Raw genomic sequence first — 20,093 nt, 5'->3', positions numbered from 1 at the left:
GTGAGGAGCTGCAGGCTCAGATGAGCAGGAAGAAGTGCTGACATGGATTAGTGATGTCTGCCATGAGTGCAGCACTATGAATCGTAGCACACTCACCATGTATCTGCCTTCCGTGGACCAGTTAGTTCCCAAGGGTCCTGCCAGCATCCTTGACTTAGGATTCTGAGCTTTGGAACTGGTGATGGGACGTAGGCCTTTGTGCCATCATTCTTCAATGCTACCTCTGTCCTTTTTGTGCCCCAGAGTTCAAACAGAAAGAAGAGTGTACCATTCGCGGCCGGAGCTTGATCCAGATCAGCATCCAGGAGGACCCCTGGAACCTCCCCAACTCCATCAAGACCCTGGTGGACAACATTCAGAGATATGTGGAAGGTTGGTTGGGCGGGGAAAGTTGTTTTGTGGCCTTCAGTTCTGAACGTGGTGAACGCAGAAAGGTCAGGAGTGAGTCAGTCTCCGTGTCCCATGTCTGTCCATGCCCAGGGGAACGAGAAGAGTGGGTGCCCCTTTCTCGGCTGAGTGTCCTGGCCCTGGGCCTTCTGCGCACTTGACCCGGGAGCTGCGGGTCCTGGGTGCCCCAGGCTCCCTTGCACAGTTAGGAGGCCGAGAAGGCTGAACTGGTTTTCTTCTCAGCCTCCAAAAGCGTGGCTTCCTTTTATTTGTTATTAAGGTCACAAGCTAGGGGCCCACAGGTAGGTTTAGATGCTATAGCATTAAGAAATGTGAATTCACTGCCAGCATTCATAATCTGAGATCTCACATAAAAGTCTAGAATTCTGGCCCCTCTTGCACCATCAGAAGATCTGGCAGACAAGGCCTGCAGTCCCAGTCACGCACGGCTAGAGATGAGGGGCGGAGGGTGTCATTCACCACACTCCCTGCGGCCTGGTGTCTGCTTCACGCGTCTGACCTCACTTCTCTGGCCCTCGGCAGCCTTTCAGCCTGGGCCTCCTGGATTGGAGGGACCCCAGGACAGCAGGAGGTGCTAGGCCTCAGGGCCACCGCCCCCAGGAACAGCAGCCTCTGAGTGGGAAGTTGGCGTTGGCCCCGAGCTGGCCTGTTTTCCAAACTGTAATCGGTTAACAGCGTGGACACTGGAGCGGGATGGCCGAATCCCAGCTCTCCACTCGGGGCTCTGTGATCTGGGCACATTCTTAGACTTCTCTGTGCCTCAGTGCTTTCATATGTAAAATGGGCTCATGGTGCCTCCTCCCTCATGTGTTGTCTTGAGAATTAAGTGTCACTACAGATAAGGTGCTTCGTTCAGCACGTGGTGCATGGTGAGTCCCCAGTGGATGAATGTCTGTGGCTGCTGCTGTCCTCACCATACCAGCCAGGTGCCCTGGGCCTCTCCAGGACAGAAAGTATCTTTCTTCTTCTTTTTTTTTTTTTTTTTTTAACGTTTTTATTTATTTATTTTGAGAGAGACAGAGACCTCATGAGTGGGGGAGGGGCAGAGCGAGAGGGAGAGAGAGAGAATCCCAAGCAGGCTCTGAGCTGCTAGTGCAGACGTGGGACTTGAACTCACAAAACTGTGAGATCATGGCCTGAGCCGAAACCGAGTCGGACACTTCACTGACTGAGCCACCCGGGTGCCCCAGGACAGAAGGTATCTTAAGAGGCCAACTCTGAAGGCCTTTCTGGTTTTTCTTGTAAGCCCCCTCTGGGCCTGAGAGCCTCTTTGTGAAGGAAAGAGAGGATGACGTTAGTTCTGTCTCTGGAAGGCCTGAGCTTTGTCCGGGCACGTGCAGGGCTCTAAATGTGCCTAAGTGGCCAAGGAGGCACCTGTGTGTAGGCACACATGTGACTTGTGTGCCCACGTGCGTGTCCCAGGCTCCTGGGCTGGGCCCACAAGTTGGAGGGGCTGGTTTCGGCCTCTTTCTGGTGGGCACGTGTAAACAGGTGCAGCTGCCAGTTGGGGTTCCATCCCCTGGGTGTCTGGGGTTTCTGGAATCCATTTGAAACAAGCTTCTTTAGCACCCAGGGCTTTACCACAGAGGGTCCGAGCACCGGGGCTGTGGGGAGGGCCCTTCTGCCGACTCCTCTCAGCCCATCCTTGCTCTGCGCTCTCCTTCCAGATGGGAAAAACCAGCTGCTCCTGGCCTTGCTGAAATGCACAGGTGAGGGCTTTGGAGGGGCGATGTCTGCGTGTCCGGGAGAGGCCGTCCTGGCAGGGGTGATCCTGACCTCGGTGCAGGGAAGCCTCTTCTGCCGGCCCGTGTTGGCTTTCCCATGGTCATCAGGGCCTGCGTGGGGGAAAAGTAACTTCGTGGCCCATAGCGCCTCTCAGAACCACGGAGACCTCACGTCGTTTTCTTGTGCCCAGGCGACAAGCCTCAGGGCCCTGGAGCCGGGAGCCCTGTCTCTGGCCATATCCCGGGCCTGGTTGGATCTGGATGAGGACACGGGACGGAGGGTGATGAGCAGAGAGGCTCCTTGTCCAGAGCACCCTCAGCCCCAGCCTGGGAGTCCCTACCCGGCAGACAGTGGGGAGGAGGAGGGGGCTGGTGGGGGGGGGGGGGGGCGGGCTGGTTGGAGGTGTTCTCTGTCCCTCCCTTCTTTCCAGAAAGTCTCAGCCAAAGGGCAGCTACAATGGGGTCTAGGTAAAAATTGGTCACTGAAACCCAGTTGGCAGAAGCCAGTGATCAAAAAGGGTCTTTTCCAGAAGGTTGGGATCCCGCACAACTGGTTGATGGAAACTGGCCAGTTCTGCCAACCATGTCCAGAGCAGGGGCAGGGCGGGGGGCGGCGGGAAGGAAGAAGGCGTTCTGCTCAGAAACAGAAAATGCTCAACTGCCTTTCCTGAAGCATGGCTCTTGGTGGCAATGCTTGGTGTCACTGTCGTTCTCAGGGCAGAGAAATCCCCGACACGCGGGGTAAGGGTTTTGGGAAAGCCTTAAAAAAAAGTTCGGTTTTTTTTTTTTTTTTTTTTTAAGAGACAGGTGGATGGATCATTGAGCTAATTGAGTTTTTTGGCCAGTTGGCCTGCTCTTTAGAGAATTGGGTTCTGTGACGTTGGCGTTTGTTTGCCGGGATCAACTAACTTCTGGCAGGCTGGGGCCCCGAGGGGGGCGCTGGCGGGGGGTCGGTTCTGGGCCCCCGGGCCTTGGGACGGGAGCCTGCTGGTGGCCCGGGAGCGCCCAGCCCAGCGGGGGCCCCCGCCCTGCCCTCTCCCCAGACACGGATTTGCAGCTGCGCAGGGACGCCGTCTTCTGCCAGGCCCTGGTGGCCGCCGTGTGCACCTTCTCTGAGCAGCTGCTGGCGGCCCTCAGCTACCGCTACAACAACAACGGCGAGTACGAGGAGAGCAGCCGGGACGCCAGCCGCAAGTGGCTGGAGCAGGTGGCGGCCACCGGAGTCCTGCTGCACTGCCAGTCCCTGCTGTCGCCGGCTGCCGCGGTGAGTGAGGGGGCGAGGCGGCGCCTTCCGGAACTTGGTACAGGAGAGCTCTCGCTTGCTGCCCCGGGCTCTCGCGCACCTCGCCGTGCATTCGGCACTTATTGGGCCCCTACTGTGTGCCACCGTTACAGGCGCTGGGCATCCAGCAGGGAACAAAACCGTGCCCTTGTAGTCGAGAATCTTAAATCCCGGTGGGGGAGGGGCAGACATAACTAAGTGAGATGAACGATACGGACCAGTGGTCCTCAATTAGCCAGGGCAAGTGTACCTCCTGGGAGACACTTGGTGATGTCTGGAGGTATTTTAGGTTGTCAGAACGGAGGGAAGACGTGGATACTTCTGGCGTCCGGGCTTGGGGATGCTGCTAAACCTTCTACAGTGCTTAGGATGCCCCTCCCCAACAGATAAGCTGGCCCCAAATGTCAGCAGCGCCACCTCTGCGTGTGATGATAAAGGCTAAGGAGAAAAACACGGAAGGGGGCAGGAAGGTGGCCAGTGAAGCCCTCACTGAGAAAGTGACATCTGACTAAGAATCGAAGGAGGCGGGGGAGTGAGCCATGAGGATATGGGGAGGAAGCTTCCAGGCAGCGAAGAACAGGAGGTGCAAAGGCCCTGAGGCAAGAGCTTGCGTGCAGTGTCTGAGGAACAGGGTGCCCAGTATGGCTGGAGCAGAGGGAACTGGGGGGGGGGGGGGAAGGGGGTCCTGAGAATTAACTGCAACACACTGTGCAGGGTCTTCCAGGCTGTGGTAGGGGCTTTGGCTGTTCCTGGGTGGCTGTGAGCCCCGGGAGGGTTTTGAGCAGAGGACTGACCCGGGTCTGACTTCTACGCTTAATGAATCGCCCATGCTGCTGGGTGGGGATGAGACTATGGAAGGGCAAGAATGGAAACGGGGAGGTCGGAGAGCCTGCTTTTGGAACAGTCAGGTGAGATTCCCTGGTGCAGACAGCATCTCCTTTAATCCTTGCGGTAGCCCTGAGGTGGGTCCTTTACCATCCGCATCTCAAGGATGAGAACGCCGAGGTCCAGGGAGTCAGGTTTGAACTCTGGGAGTCTGACTCTGAGCCCGGTTAACCCCTAGGGCACCCTGCTTTCTTTGCATCTTCTCTTTTATCCCTGACTCCCCTGTCTGTTCACTGTCAGGGCTCGGAATCAGCCCCAAGGAGGCAGAGCCAAGTTCTCAGCCTTTGGGGGTGCCGGTGTCCAGAGCTGACACCCCCCAGCAATGCGGCCCGCAGTGGCACTTGCTCTGTGCTGTTTGCTCCTCCACGCCGCTGTGTGCCCTCGGCTGAGCTCCCCCCACCTCTGCAGCTCTGAGCCTCCTGGGCATTAAAGTGTGGCTGAGGTGCGCCCTCTGCTGGCCAGTGTTGCATGCAAATGTCTGCCTGGCCTGAGATCTACTCACATTTGGTTCCCGAAAGCACCCCTGGCGGGACCGAAAGGCGGCTGGGACAGCCAGCCCTCACTTTCCTCTTCTCAGATGAGGACATGGGGCCCAGTGCATTAATTCATCAGTCACCATGATGTGCCAGGCTCTGGGCTGGGTGCTGCGGGTCTGAAGATAACTGAAGGGAGATGGAAAGAAGGAGAGTTCTATAGAAGTTGTAGAAGCGACTGGTTTCTTTGCGTTCAGGGGTCAGAGCCAGCTTCTCTAGTGAGGGGATGTTTGAGCCGAGACCTGGGTACCGAGACAGCCGGTGGGCTGGGTGGTCTGAGGAAGTGTTCTGGGCAGAGGGAACAGCATGTGCCAAGGCTCTGAGCAGGCTGGGTATGGTTTGGGAGATCAGGCTGGCCACGTCTGTAGGGCTTGGGACTATTCGGGGAGTAGAGAGAGGGTTCAGAGGCTCTCCCCGCCTCTCCAGGTTATCCATGTCTGCCCTGTGCTGGGGGGCGAGGGTGGCAGAAGGAGACCTGCAAAGAGGTTGGTGTTGTCCTTGTACTGGGGGCATTGGGGGGGGGGTGGGGGGTGGGGGGGGTCGGTGGGCCAGCAGAGTGTTCTGGTGGTTGAGCTGGTGGGGGCTTGGTGATCTGTATAGGGTGAGGGGAGAGAGATGTTGAGAAATCCTTAAAGGTTGGGGGCTTGGTCCCCTGGGCCAATGCTAGCGTGCTTCGCCAAAGTGGGCCTGTTGGAGGAAGGTGGGCAGGAAAACGGGGACTTTTGTTGGGCGTGTTAGGCTTGAAATGGCTAAAATGGATCGGTGCACATTAGAACATAGATGGGTTCTGACCACGGGAGGTACAGGATAAGCCTAGAGCAAACGCAATTTCACGTCCAGCCCTGGACAGCCCAGCGCAGGACCCTGTGCCTGGTAGGCACGCAGCCTGGTGTGTTGGCTAGAGTTGAATCACAGAATCTCAAAGTGAAATCTCAGGACGGGGGTGGCATCTGAGAGCCCTCCACCCTGTCTCCCTTCTACAGAAGGAGGAACGGACCATGCTGGAGGACATCTGGGTGACCCTGTCAGAGCTGGACAATGTCACCTTTTCCTTTAAACAGATGGATGAGAACTACGTGGCCAGTGAGTGATTCATAACATCCCTACTGTGAGAGTTGGGGTTCTGGGATGGAGGTGACTGCTCTGGGGCCACCCTGCCACCAGGGCAGCTGCCCAAGGTTAAACCGGATCTGGACTTTCAAACCTCTTGCTCCCAACATGAGTCCCAAAGCCGAACCTTGGGGCATGTATGGAAAGAGGGGTTTCGTTTTGTATAAACCCAGTCATCTCCAACAGTTCTTGGAATAACAGCCAATACCCAATTCTTATTAAAATTCTGCCCTAGAGATACTTCTTTGGAGGGAAGACTTCTTAAGATTTCCTAAGGGTTTATACCATAATTTTTTCCCTGACTTTCTCCCTTCCTCCTTCCCACCTACTCTTTCACCTGCACATTCATCCATCCATCCATCCATCCAATCCATCCATCCAGTCCATTCACCCATTTATCTGTTTACCCACCCAATTCAATTTATCCATCTGTCCATCCACCCACCCATCCATCCATCCATCCCATTCACCCATTTACCTGTCCACCCACCCACCCATCCAGACAGCCCACGCATCCATCCATCCATCCATCCATCCATCCATCCATCCACCCATTTATCTGTTTACCCATCCATCAATTCAGTTTATCCATCTGTCCATCCACTCATCCATCCATCCCATCCACCCATCCATCAGTCCTGTCTATCCGTCCCATCCACCACCCATCCATCCATCCATCCATCCATCCATCCATCCATCCCATCCCATCCCATCCTTCCATCTGTCTGTCCACTCACCCACCCAATCAGCCAGCCAGCCCATCCATCCACCCATTCATCCAATCCATCATCCATCTACCCACCCACCCATCCATCCATTTGTCCACACACCCATCCATCCATCCATCCATCCATCCATCCATCCATCCCATCCATCCATCCCATCCATCCATCCCATCCACCACCCATCCATGCATCCATACACCCAATCCATCCATTCACCCATATCCATCCATCCATATCCACCCATCCACCCACCCACCCATCCACCCACCCATCCATCCATCCATCCATCCCATTCACCCATTTCCCTGTCCACCCACCCACCCATCCAGACAGCCCATGCATCCATCCATCCATCCATCCATCCATCCATCCATCCCATCTACCACCCATCCATGCATCCATCCACCCAATCCATCCATTCACCCGTATCCATCCATCCATATCCACTCATCCACCCATCCATCCATCCATCCATCCATCCATCCATCCCATCCCATCCTCCCATCTCTCTGTCCACTCACCCACCCAACCAGCCAGCCAGCCCATCCATCCACCCATTCATCCAATCCGTCCATCCATCCATCTACCCAATCCACCCATCTATCCATCCACACATCCATCCATCCACACATCCATCCATGCCATCTACCTATCCATCTTCCCATCTACCCACCCACCCATCCATCTATTTGTCCACACATCCATCCATCCATCCATCCATCCATCCATGAATCAATTTCCACCTCCTTGGGGCTGATGTCATCCTGTTCAAAATGCACAGACCGGAGTCTAGATGGACAGCAAGTGTCTTCTGAGGTACCAACTGGAATTGACTGGCAGTGGCTGCCTGTCCACAGGCAGAGTTGGGCTCAGGGGCAACTGTTGACCGGTTAGTGATTTTGCAGGATGGGGTGTGAATGCCGTAATTTTGCCACTCCTGCCATAAACTCTTCCTTATGGGTGCAGATAAGATGCAGGTCCTGTTCGAGGGTAGGTCTTGCCAGGTAGAGGCCCTGGGCTCCCAGGTCAGGGCTACAAGGAGTGCGGTGAAGCTCCGGGGACCCTGGCCGCTCCCCAGGGGGGCAGAACCCGCGCCCGGTCTAAGAACGAAGCGGTGGAAACCAGGACCTGCGGAAGGAGGCGGAAAGAAGCCAGAGGCTCCTCTCCTGGGTGCGGGAGGGCGGGGCTGTCCGAGGCCAGCGCTGGAGGGAGGGCAGGGAGGGCCGACCAGTGCTCTAGGGCGGGCAGGCAGGGAGCTCCCAGGATGCCTCCCCGAAGGTGGGAGCCAAGAGATTCCGAGGCTACTCCGCGGAGGTGGTGAGAGCGGGGACGTGCGGGGACGCCACTCTGCCCGGCGAAGGGAGAGCGGGGCTCCCCCCAGGCCCAGGGAGTGAGCCGCCCTGTCCCACTGTGCCCTCCCACAGACACCAACGTCTTCCACCACATCGAGGGCAGCCGGCAGGCGCTGAAGGTCGTCTTCTTCCTCGACAGCTACCATTTCTCCAAGCTGCCCTCCCGCTTGGAGGGCGGAGGCAGCCTGAGGCTGCACACCGTGCTGTTCACGAAGGGTGAGTTGTGGGGTGCCGGGTGGGGCCCGGCGGGGGGAGCCGAGGCCTCTGAGCACACCGGGACCCGGCCACCTGCTCTTCTGCTTTTTCCTTCATAGCTCTGGAGAATATGGAGGGGCCACCCCCTCCAGGCAGCCAGGCTGTAGAAGATTTGCAGCAGGAGATCAACGCCCAGTCCCTGGAGAAGGTGCAACAGTATTACCGCAAACTCAGGTAGGTATCTGCCTGGGCTGCATGCTGGGGACAGGAGTCTGGGCGCTGCCGTGGCAGGGCAGGCATTAGCACGTAAGGCCGGGCAGGTCCCCAGTGTGGGAGCGCACAAAACACCCTTTCTTAAGCACCTGCTGTCTGCTAGGCCCTCTGTGTACACGGGCTGTGCAGATTCTCCCAGAAGTCACAGGAGGCCATTCTGGCCACTTCACAGATGAGGAGACTGAGGCCCCGAGAGCATACCCAGCTTGCTCAAGGTCGCACTGGTAGACAGTGGCTGAGCTGAGCTTTGAACTGGGTCTGTTTCCCTTCAAAGCAGATTCTTCCAATTGAGAGGAGCTGTGTATTCCGTTCTCTGTGGGGTGGGAGTTGGAACAGGGGTCCTGGCCTTCTTGAGCCTGGGAGGAAGTAGGTGAGCCCCAGGGCCTTGGCCCTGCTCAAAAGAAACCCCCAGAGAGAAGCGGAGAGCAGGGGCCACATCTGCCAGAAGGAAGCTTCCGGCCCAGGGAGGCAGCTCTCACCACCACCCCGCCAGCCCGGCTCCTTCCTAATTCTGCCTCACCTTCTTCCCCTGTAGAGAAGGTAGATTGAAAATCAGGAGATCGGGATTTACTGTCTCGGGGCCCAGCTTCACCATCTGGAGACGGGAGAGTGACGCTTTCGTTTGCTTGTTCAGGGAAAACATCCAGCTGTATTATTACAACTGGTGTCTCTTTGGATTGGTCAAAGCCATCAGTCCGTCTTGTGCCATTTGTTGAATATATATATATTTTGTAATGTTTATTTTTGAGAGAGAGAGAAAGAGTGCGCGTGCAAGCACAGGAGGGACAGAGAGAGAGGGAGACACAGAATCTGAAGCAGGCTCTAGGCTCCGAGCTGTCAGCACAGAGCCTGACTCGGGGCTCAAACCCACTTAACTGTGAGATCACGACCTGAGCCGAAGTTGGACACGCAAACGACTGAGCCACCCAGGCGCCCCCATTTGTTGAATATTTGAAACATTGCCTCCAAGAGCATTCCCATATCCATCCCTTCCTTTATTCAGCACGCGTTAATCGAGAGCTTTTGTGGGCCAGGCTCTGTTCTGGATGCTTGCTCAGGAGACCGCAGTGGCCAAACAAAGCCTGTTCTTCACGGAGCACAGATTCTAGAGCAGCAGTTGCCCTGCGTTGTCAATAAAGTTTTATTAGCACACAGCCACGTTCCTTTGCGTCTGTACTGTCCGTGGCTGCTTCTGTGCTACAGCAGCAGATCTGAGCAGCATCTTGATGGAGACAGTCTGGTCCACACAGCCTGAAACACTGTTCTGACCCTTCACAGAAAAAACTTGGCTGAGCCCTGTTTCTAGAGGGGGAGAGGGGCAATAAACCAGTAAACGAAGAGCACTGTAATGTGCTAAGTGATGAGAAGTGCTCAGAGGAGAGACTCAGTAGGACAAGGGGATAGACGGTAGGGAGGCAGGGTGCTGATTGTGACAGCAGGCAGGGAGAGGTGGCATTTGAGGAGTGCCTGTCGGGGGGCGGGAGTACGCAGGAGGCCCCTGTTGTCCCCACCCCCCACTGCTGGAAGAGCAGGTGGCCGGACCGGGAGAGCCGTGTAAGGCGCTCCCAGTGTGAGTCTTTGGGGGAACAGAGGGGCAGCAGCCGCAGTAGGGTAGGGGCCCCGCCCTCACCACCACCCCCATCTTTCTCTCTCAGGGCATTTTACCTGGAACGGTCTAACCTGCCCACGGATGCCAGCACGACGGCGGTGAAGATAGACCAGGTGTGCCCCGCCTTCCCTCACCCTGCTGCGGAGCTTGGGCCGGGCTGCGGGCTGCTGTCAGGGTCAAGGTGCAGCAGATGGGGCCCAGGGTCCCAGCCCAGCATGAATCCTGGCAGAGAAGCTCCTGAGGCCTCTGTAGTCCCCCCTCCAGGGATATCCCTCCCAGGAGAACTCCTTCCCCGTTCTAGTTCTAGCTTCCTCCCCACCCACCTCGGAATTCCATAGATGTTTCTCCCCCTGCTGGCATGGGTGCACCTGTGCCTGTCTTCTCTTCCTTGTTTACCCAAGCATGTCTCTGCAGCAGCTGCCCCCACCAGATGTGGCCGTGTGGTCGTCTTCTTGTTTGATTGAAATTTGTTGCCAGCATTTAAAATTTTTTTTTAATGTTTATTTATTTTTGAGACAGAGAGAGAGAGAGAGCATGAGCAGGGGAGGGGCAGAGAGACAGGGAGACACAGAATCTGAGGCAGGCTCCAGGCTCCGAGCTGTCAGCACAGAGCCCAACGCGGGGCTCGAACTCACGGACCGCGAGATCATGACCTGAGCTGAAGTCGGACGCTTAACCGATTGAGCCACCCGGGCGCCCCTATTGCCAGCACTTCAAAATCAAAAGCTTTCCAGTGAAATGGAGGCTTCTAGCTTTTCTTGAGAAATGGGGAGATCTGTCTGTGTGCGGCCCACATTCCCACGTGTCACAGTTGCCCGTCCGAGGGCGTGTGCTCCGGGCCTTTTGCCCACGTCCCAGGCGCAGGCAGACCTCGAATTTGATGGCACTTTTGGGGTACTGGCCTCGGGACTGGAGGCTGGGGGCTCCCGGAGAAGTTGGTGGGCACGGCCCTCTGGGAGTTCATGGTCTGGCTGGCAGAATATTAAGGTGACACAGAGAGAATGGGCAAACCACCATTTTGTGCCTGTGCAGGTGATGGAGGGAAGGTCCTTCTCAGGAAGGCTCTGTTGGGAGAGGACAGGAGAGGACACTTCTTTCCGGCTTAGTTAGGGGCACACTGGGGCAGGTGGAAAGAATTAGGTAGGAAGGCTAGGCTGGAAATGTAGTGTAAACACTGAATACCAGCTTGCGGGGCAGTGGGGAGCCACAGATGATCCTTGAGCAGGAGTCATGGAAGGTTAACCGGGCTGTAACCCCCGGAGAGGTGAGCCGGGAGGACAGCTACAATAACAGAGCCGGGCGAGAGGGAGATGATGGGGAGCAAGGCTGGTGAGGGCCTCCTCTCAATGCCCTGGGGTCTGTGTGTGTGTGTGTGTGTGTGTGTGTGTGTGTGTGTGTGTGTGCGCCTCACAGCTGATACGCCCCATCAATGCCCTGGATGAGCTCTGCCGCCTCATGAAGTCCTTCGTCCACCCTAAACCTGGTGCCAGTGGGAGCCTGGGCGCCGGCCTCATCCCCATCTCCTCGGAGCTCTGCTACCGCCTGGGCGCTTGCCAGATCGCCATGTGTGGCACGGGCATGCAGAGGTGAGCTGCTGTGACCCTGGAGTTGGTGGGGCGGGGTGCTGGATGGGCTTCCAGGAGCGGGGAGGCAGGTGGCCGGGGGCTGAATCCTGGTTCTGGCCCTGCCTGTTGAGCCCAGCCACAGCCTTGGCCCTCCCTCTCGGCCTCAGTCTGGGCAGCGGGACTGCAGGGCTGCGTGGTCCTAGGTGCCCTGCTCTGGTTCTCTGTGCTCGGTGTGAATGAGCACCTGTGCAGGGTGGTTCTGCCTGACCGTCCGTTCACCATTAACGCGCTGGTCTTCGCTGGGGCGGAGCTGGCCTCCATGCCTCGTGGACACTCCCCACTTTCTGCCCGTTGTCCCTGCTCCTTGTCCCCAGGGGTGGGAGTCACCTTCTCTGAGACACTCCCTGACCTCCCAGTTTAAAACTGCACCCTCTCCCCCCCACCCCCCTTCCCCTCCCCTCCTCCTCCCCTGAGCAGCCCCACCACCATCCCACACGCTGGGAGCTTGGCTTGTGTGTCAGTTTACGCCCAGTCACCCACCCCCCCTCCAGTGTCGGCCGGCTCTGTGAGGGCAGGAACTTGTTTCGCTTCTCTGCCCTAGCCTGGCAATGAGCAGCACCTGGCACACAGCAGGTGCTCAATAAATGCTCGTCGCGAGTGCTTGCTGTGTACTGGGCAGCACCGTTGTCAATGGATTAACTCATTTCCTCTTTGTAGCAAGCTGGTGTGATATGGCCTCTTCCAGGGGTTCTCAGTCGAGGGCGGTTTTGCCCCCCAGGGGACACCTGGCACCGTGTCCCAATGCGAGGAGGGCACTGTTGGCGTCTAGTGGTCAGAGGCAGGACAGCCCCCCACGTCCCCCGTCCAAAGGTCAATAGTACCTTGATACTGGTCTGCCCCTGTCTCACGGTTGAGGAAGCCGGTCTGGAGAAGGCAGCTTACCTGCTGAAGGCCACAGAGTGATTATGTGGCTGAGCTCTGAGTTCAGGAGGTCTGGCTGCAGTGCCCACGTTCTAGACTTGTTCAGAACAGACGTGAGGGATGAACGGATATGTCCTGTCGACAAGTTGGGAGGCCAAGCGATTAAGGGAATCACTTCAGTTGTTTCCTCCAACAAGTATTTATTGACCAAGGTCCTCTTCTGAGCTGGCCGTTGGGAGGGTCAGAGAACAAAACAGGCGAAAGGGAGCAACGGCCGCCTGGTGCTGACGCCTTAGTAAAGCAGTAAAACGCCTACTGTGTGCGGGAGTGCTGGCTGTCGGGAGGAAAGACGGGCAGGTGTTGGGGTGGATGGGGGAGGGGACAGGGGGGTTGGGGGGCCTCTCAGGGAGAAGACGCCTGAGGGCAGTTCTCAGGGCAAGAGAGCAGCGCATGAGGCCTGCCCGGCAGTGACGGCCCCTCCCGCCCCTCCCCTGCAGGAGCACCCTGAGTGTCTCCCTGGAGCAGGCGGCCATCTTGGCACGGAGCCACGGGCTGTTGCCCAAGTGCATCATGCAGGCCACGGACATCATGCGGAAGCAGGTGAGGTGGCCCCACCCTCCAGGGACTCTCCGGGGTCTCGTGGGCTGAGGGCATGGTGGCATGAAGGGCCCCAGACTGGACCTTCTCCCCGTCTGGCGGGGCCCCGGATCTCAGCTTCTGGGGCCTCCCGTTACTCCCCTTACCCCACCCCACCTGCACCCACACACTTCCTCCCTGAACTCTGTGTAGAGGCAGGTCCCAAGCCTCCTTCTTTCTTCCCAGGGACCCAGGGTGGAGATTCTGGCCAAAAACCTCCGAGTCAAGGATCAGATGCCCCAGGGTGCACCGCGGTGAGTGGCTGCTCCCCCCAAACCCTCTGGGAGGCCAGGACTGGGCTTGGCCGGAACTCCTGGCCTCACCCCGGGAAGCCCCCATGGTGTTCACGCGGGGCCCCACCGCTCGTTTATGGGGACGCACTTTGGGGGGCGACAAATACCACTGCAGGCAGCGTTCTTATTTCTTTGCCAAACCACAACCTTGTGAGCATTCTCTCCAGCCGGCAGCTGGGGGGACTGAGGCACAGAGAGGTTAAGTATCTTGTCCGAGGTCATACAGCTAGTAAATGGCGGAGCTGGGACCCTGCGCCCTGGCAGTGGAGGCCTAGGGGCCGAGCTCCTGACCACTGTGCTGCCTTGCCTCTCTGTCCTGCCTGTGTCACCACAGCGGCCTCCGGTCCGGTCCCCCTGCCATCATTCTCCCCACAGCAGATCTGACCCACGAGTGGCTCCCTCTTACTTGAGGGTGAAGCCCAGGCCCTTGCCGGTGCAGATGCGAAGGAACCCGGGGGCCGCCCGCGTGGTGCCAGAGAGGGTCCCCCCATCTGTGAAAAAACTCCCAAGGGCGGAGCACTGTGGCTAGTTTGCACCACCAGCGTGGGAAAGCGCACAGCTCCCGCCATGTGCACGGACGCGCACACACGTATCCTCACCCCCAAACACGCACGTGCAGACACGTCTGTCTCTGCAAACTCGTTGCTGGTCCGGAGGGGGCCAGACAGCCGGGGGGGGGGGGCGGGAAGCACCAGCAGCGTGGGGGGTTTTCACCTCCCATCTTTTTATACCCGTCGAGCTGTGTTCCTTGGGCGCGGATTATGTGCTCAAAAAGAATGGGCGGCCGGGCCATTGCTCATGGGGCTCCTCACCCGTCTCCGCCAGGCTTTACCGCCTCTGCCAGCCTCCGGTGGACGGAGACCTCTGAACGTGCAGACAGGTGCCAGGTGCTCGGCTGCGTCCCCCCCGGAGCTGGGCTTTGGGAGGCCACAGGGGGCCGCGCCGGTTCTGCAGAGCCGGCTGCAACGCTCCTTCCTGCTCCAGGATCCGTCAGCCTGCGTCTTCACCTCCCGTGTGGACAAGCGGAGCCCCCGCTCTCCGATGAGCCGGCCGGTCGGCCCTGGGCCGGCACGTTCTCCACGCTTGTGCCAGAAGCCCGAGGGGGTGCCGGGGACCCACAGAGCTCACTGACGGGTGCAGCCAGGACCTGGGCTCCTGCCCATAAGTCCCCGGGACACGGAGGGGGGATGTCACGGGTGCTGTAGCTGGAGGCCTGCACACCCAGCTCCCTCAGGATGGTTCAACCTGCACTTTTGAAACCCCTGGTTTCCTTCTAAGTCCACATTCCAGGCGACACGCGGTGTCTCCTCCTCCTCCTCACCTTAGCTGCCAGTTCACCCCTAACCCTGTACTAACCTGCTCGGTGGACTGGGAGAAGCCGGGCCTCTGCCAGGAAAGACAGAGGGATGGGGCACACCACCTGTCACCAAGAGGATACTCCAGAGCCACACCAGCTTCTGACATCACCGCCATTGGAACTCGAGCCACCAGTCCTGGGCGCGAGATTTGCTCCGACTTTATTTATATGGCGTGAACTCTCTATGGTTTGTTTTGGGGTTTTTATGTTGTTGGTGTCGTCGAGATTTTTTTTTTTTTTTCTGGGTTGTGTAATTATATATTTGACATTTTAAATCTCAAAGAAAGGTATATTGTCTAACGGGACCAACATAAGGTAGTGTTGATGACTTTTCCCACTTCTACTAAAAGAGAAAACTAAATTATTGAAAATCCAACAAATGTCAGTATTTCATCTTTTTTAATATTAGGGTCTTAAGGTATCACTCACAGGTGTTGGCTAGGATCCCTTCCCCCCTGCCCCCCCCCCCCCCCCCCCCCCCCCCCCCGCCTCAGTTCTCCAGCAGCCGGTCAATATTAGCTTGAATTACTCTGCTCCCTTTCAGCCTGGCTGTGAGGGTATGAGAGGCAGGTGGACCAGGGCTGGGGGTGGGAGGGGGTTGGAGCGCCCACTTGAGATGCTGTCCCACACAGGTGTCTGTCCTGCAGGTAGGAGGGCCCCTGGGAAACGCTGGGTGGTGGCTTCTGTAACTTATTATTATTATTTTTTGATGTTAGCTCAGAGCAGGGCACTTGGGATTTCTCAGCCAGCCAGAGAGACAGGAAGTCACCCTGCCCGCCTCCTGGGCACAGGGACCCACACTGGGACCTCCTCAGCAGTTTGTCCCCTCTAGCTTGTGTGTGCCGGCAGGGAGAAACCCCAGCCGAGGTAGAAGGGAGGGGATATCTATAATCCACCCTTGTGTGGTGGGTGAGATCAGGTCTGGGTTGCCCACTGCCCCTGAGACTTGAAGCCCCACCAGCATCTTGGCCCCCTGGGCCTCCAGGGACCACCCTCCATCACTTGCCACTGTGGCCGAGATGGCAAGACGTGGGCTTGTGGCTGGACCCAGGTGGCAGGGACACAAATGAAGACCCGCTTTAGCCCCCTGGTGGGAAATGGAGAGGGGCCCCTGAGGGCAAGGGCGTTGTGCACTGGTTTACTTTAAAATGTACAGATCTTCTCATTGAAGTCATGATAGATTTTTTTATTATTATTAAAAGTCAGTTTATAATACAAAGATCTTGATCTGTGGAGGGTTCCTTTGGGGCTGACTCTGGTGGTGAGGGGCAGGGCGGGGTGGCCAGCGTCACAGGCAGAATGAGCTCGTGCTTTGAAGACCATACTGGGGACGGTTCCCGTCGATCCTGTCGGAGTCCTTGAGCCAGAGACCCTCTCCTCCCCCCCCCACCCCACGCGACAGTGACGTTACCCCCCTGAACCCGTTTCCTCCTCTAACACGGGGACAATACATGTTTTCTCTTGCAGGGGAAGAGTGGCGAGGGCTACCCAAGAGTGCACAGTAGGTCTGTGCCTCAGCCGTGCCGGGGCAATAGGGGTTTTTATATTGCGTTCACCTTTATTTTCCATTCCGAGCTCCATTTCGCTGTGATGGTGGAAAATGTGGCAATTTTCCCAGGCATTCCTTGCCTTCTCTTGGGTGTCATGTCAGGGTTCCCGCTCTTCCATGTGCCCAGGGGTCCGGATAGGTCCGAGGGATGCTACCGAGCTGCCCTCTGCTGCAGCCTGTGAGGCTCATTGCAGTCTCGGATCTGGGATCTGGGATCTGGGATCTGGGGTGGGGTCGAAGGTCCACGCAACACAGAGGCTGGTTCTCGGCCAATCAGGATCCAGGCTGCCACAAACGGGCCAATCAGAATAGATGCCGGCACAGACTCTGCGCATGCACACGTGGACCTGTCTGGGTCTCGGGCTGTGACTGGTTCACGGCACCTGCTCGTGCCATGCCCATCCTTATGAAGCTTCCTGGCTCCCGTCTGCCCATCCAGAGAAATCTCAACCCCTGGGCCGGATTTGATCTTGCAGACCTGTTTCCCTAGGCTTGTCCTATGCCTGCCTCCCTCTCTCTCCCTCCCTCCCTCCCTCCTTTCTTCCTTCCCTTCCCCTCTGCTCCTTCTTATGGTTCCCTCTTCCCTCCTTACTGTCTTTTCGTCCTTTCCCACACTTTGGAAAACACTGACACCTATGAAAGGCTCCCTTAGGGCACCCTCCCTGAAGCCAGCTGCCCTTGCGAACCCCCTGAACCACGATGCCCACACCCAGTTCTGTCGTTTCAGACCAGCGTGGCTTCTCTTTTAGCGTCTGCTCCTTCCAGGCTAACCCGTTTCAGAGCTTCTGCTCTCAAGGCCCAGACTGGGTCCTTCCCAGAGAGAGATCCCTGTGTCTTTCAATGACAGGTTTCAAAAGACTCCATACTGTAATAGTTGGGAATGAATCCCGATAGGATTTTAGGCACAGCGACGGACTGATTATTTGGAATTAGTTGAGGCCAGTGTTTAGATCCAGCGAAAAACCCTTTGAGGGGAGAGCTGTTGCCTCCGTCTATATTTGGGGTCAACGAGGAGGATTTAATGGCTTCCTTCAGGCAGGCGCTTTGTATAGGAAGCAGCCGATTTCTGCCTGTTCTGCACCCTGGGTACCAGGAATGAGAAAAGGGAATTGTCAGGTAGTGATAGGCAGAGGCAGCTTTGGTTTGAGCTGAGAGGTAGGGTCTCTGTGGCCTTAACCAAGTCCCATCCAGCTTTGTCTGCAAACTGGGGGGGGGGGGGGGGGGGGGGGGGAGGGGGAGTGTAAAAGCCCAGGACCTGCTTTGGTCTCAGGAAGGCCTTTTTTTTCACAGCACAAAAGGGAAGGAATAGGTGCAAGGGGGCGTTTTGCAGGAGGTCTCAGACTTGGGGCCTGAGGGCTGAAACTTGGAAACAGGTGTGGGTTTTGGTTTTGTTTTCCCAGACATGATGTTTTCATAATTTTGAACAAGACCCTCCAGAAGTGGCAGATTTCCTTCCAAATTCTGGGGTTTTTTTTGTTCCTTTTGAAAATTGAGAAGTTCTGGTCCCACTGGCCCACATTTCTGCCATGCCACGTGTCAGCTGTGGCTGAGGAGGGCCACCTCCTTCAGGCAGGACGCCAGCTCTCTCGTCCCTCGCAGCCCCACCTGACCCGGCACATTCCTTTACCTGACCGCCTTGGCTCCGGGCAGGCCTTGCTGCCTCTTAACTGTCCGGATCCTCAGCTCTGGAGTCACCACGGCGATGTCGGCTGAAGGAGGACCTGGTGACTGGGGTTGCTGGGCTGGTCGATGGCACATCAAGGGGCGGGCAAAACCCTGCAGCTGATGAATCTCTTGAACCTCCCAGCTGGACTTCCAGAATCTCTCTGAGCCTCTGTTTCTTCCAACTGTCCAGTGGAGCCCAGATATGGCTCCTTGATGTGGATGGTGTCAGGGGCCAGCCACTCAGGAAGCCAAAGGTGGGATGGGGCGTGTTGGCCACTTTATGGTTTTATCTAAATGTAACTGCTTAGGTGTTTGCCATCCTCCTTTCCCACCAGTAGGAGCACCTTGAGAACAGGAGCCATATCCCCTCCTGTCTGCTGTGTGCCCAGTGTCCAGCCCGGTGCTGGGCATTGGTGAACCATGGCGAAAATAAAAGAAGGATCATGACTATCTGAGCCGAGAACCACGTGCCTATGACCGCATGCTCTGCGCCTGGCTTTGTTCTGGGGCTGGGCTGGATTGTGGAGGGCCATGAGGATCTGGGCTGAGACCTTTGAAGTCGGATACCCTCACCTGCCCCCCGGACCTGGAAGGGTTCTGTACTTGCTGAGTGCCATCTCGTGAGAGGTCACCGCCTCTCTTGGAACCTCAGTTTCCTTCTCTGAGAAATGGAGGGGTTTACCCACCTGGCGGTGTTGTTGACCAGGAGAGCCAACAGGGTCCAGGGTTGCCAAATTTAACTTCCAGGGGATGGATGTGGTGCTCCGTCCTTCCAGCAGGTGGCGCCAGAGACCGCGTAGTGACAGGAGGTTCCGGTTCACCTGGGCCCTTGTCCTGGCAGGTCCTGCCTACCAGCTTCCAGCCCAAATGCTGGCTGTTGGGTGCCCACGTTTGGGAGAGACGCAGCCTTGAGGCCTGGGCTGGGAATGTCTGGTTGATGGGCACTGTCCCCTGCCATCTGGCCTGGGTTTGGCTTGACTTGGTGTGGATATTTTATCTTTTTCTTTTTCCATGTTTCTTTATTTCTCCTTCTTGATTATTTTTGTCTCTTTCGCCTCCATTTTCTTTCTTACCTAGATTTTCTGTTTTTTCTTTGTCGCACGACATGCGTCTGTGAGCTAGGCTCTATACTCTTTCCTTTTTATTTTTCTTTTGTGCGTTTCCTTCTCTCCCTTCTTTCGTCCCTTGCAACTGGATGTACGAGGGTGTGAAAGACCCTTGCAAACTGTAAAATGAGGTGCTCATGAGGGCTGTGACCAGGAACCCGCCAATTACTAAACGGGTGCCCCACCCCGGCCTGGAAGCGCTGACCACCAGGTGGCGCTGTGGGTCAGATTGTCCTGGCTGAGCCTCCCAGAGCCCCTGGAGGCTCCCGTTGAAGGGCTCTGGGGTTTGGGGGCTTTGTGGGGAGGTGAGTCAGAAGGTCTATCCCAAATGGACTTCTCTGGGCACTTAGCAACTTCTCCTGGAGGGTCAGGAGAGGGCTGTAGGGCAACAGAGCCCAAGCCGTCCTCCTCTGTGCCTCAGTTCCCCCACCTACGATGTGAGGGTGTACAACTCATTTCTTCAAAAAAGGATTTGTCCTCTGACCAGCCTGGCCTTCCCCGACTTCTGTGGATTAACGGCAGCGCCCAGGACTGAGCGCTTAGTGTCTTTTGGACTCTCGGCCGGTCAGCTTTTATAAAGGCATCATCGGGTGTAACCCTCTTACCCGCCCTTCAAGGTAGGTACTGCTAAGCTCCTCTTGACAGAGGAGGACATGGGCTCAGTTAGTTAGTTTTAAGTGACTCACCCATGGTCACACAGCTCGGAAATACCGATCCCTGATCAGTTCCAGGGCCGTGGTCGCAGCGTTACATTTAGCAAGTGGAAACACAGTGGCCACTGGATTTCATGGACTTGCTGGCCAGGTGCACCATGGGAGAATCTGACTCTGATCCCAGAACCTGGCAGACATGGGGCTGGGGGAGGGGAAGGGTTGAAGAGGTCCCCTGACTAAGGAAAGGCCCGC

General features: G+C 57.0%; 1 protein-coding gene across 1 annotated transcript in view; it reads left to right on the top strand.

Moving 5' to 3' along the window:
* The window catches only part of PREX1 (phosphatidylinositol-3,4,5-trisphosphate dependent Rac exchange factor 1), a 186,285-nt gene extending 171,037 nt beyond the window's left edge, over nucleotides 1–15,248 (top strand). Inside the window, exons 30-40 of the mRNA XM_086702427.1 lie at nucleotides 244–372; nucleotides 2,076–2,117; nucleotides 3,176–3,396; nucleotides 5,816–5,915; nucleotides 8,092–8,235; nucleotides 8,334–8,448; nucleotides 10,143–10,209; nucleotides 11,510–11,682; nucleotides 13,080–13,182; nucleotides 13,405–13,472; nucleotides 14,337–15,248. Of these exons, the coding sequence (XP_086558553.1) occupies nucleotides 244–372; nucleotides 2,076–2,117; nucleotides 3,176–3,396; nucleotides 5,816–5,915; nucleotides 8,092–8,235; nucleotides 8,334–8,448; nucleotides 10,143–10,209; nucleotides 11,510–11,682; nucleotides 13,080–13,182; nucleotides 13,405–13,472; nucleotides 14,337–14,379 (1,205 nt within the window). The 3' untranslated portion in view covers nucleotides 14,380–15,248. The remainder of the gene's footprint in view (nucleotides 1–243; nucleotides 373–2,075; nucleotides 2,118–3,175; nucleotides 3,397–5,815; nucleotides 5,916–8,091; nucleotides 8,236–8,333; nucleotides 8,449–10,142; nucleotides 10,210–11,509; nucleotides 11,683–13,079; nucleotides 13,183–13,404; nucleotides 13,473–14,336) is intronic.
* The last annotated feature ends 4,845 nt before the right edge of the window (nucleotides 15,249–20,093 follow it).

The sequence above is a fragment of the Puma concolor genome, chromosome A3 (genome assembly GCF_028749965.1).
Source record: "Puma concolor isolate L17-30 chromosome A3, mPumCon1.1.hap2, whole genome shotgun sequence".
NCBI lineage: Eukaryota > Metazoa > Chordata > Mammalia > Carnivora > Felidae > Puma > Puma concolor.
Note: the sequence above shows the minus strand (reverse complement) of the source record. Positions and strands in the feature narration are given on the sequence as shown.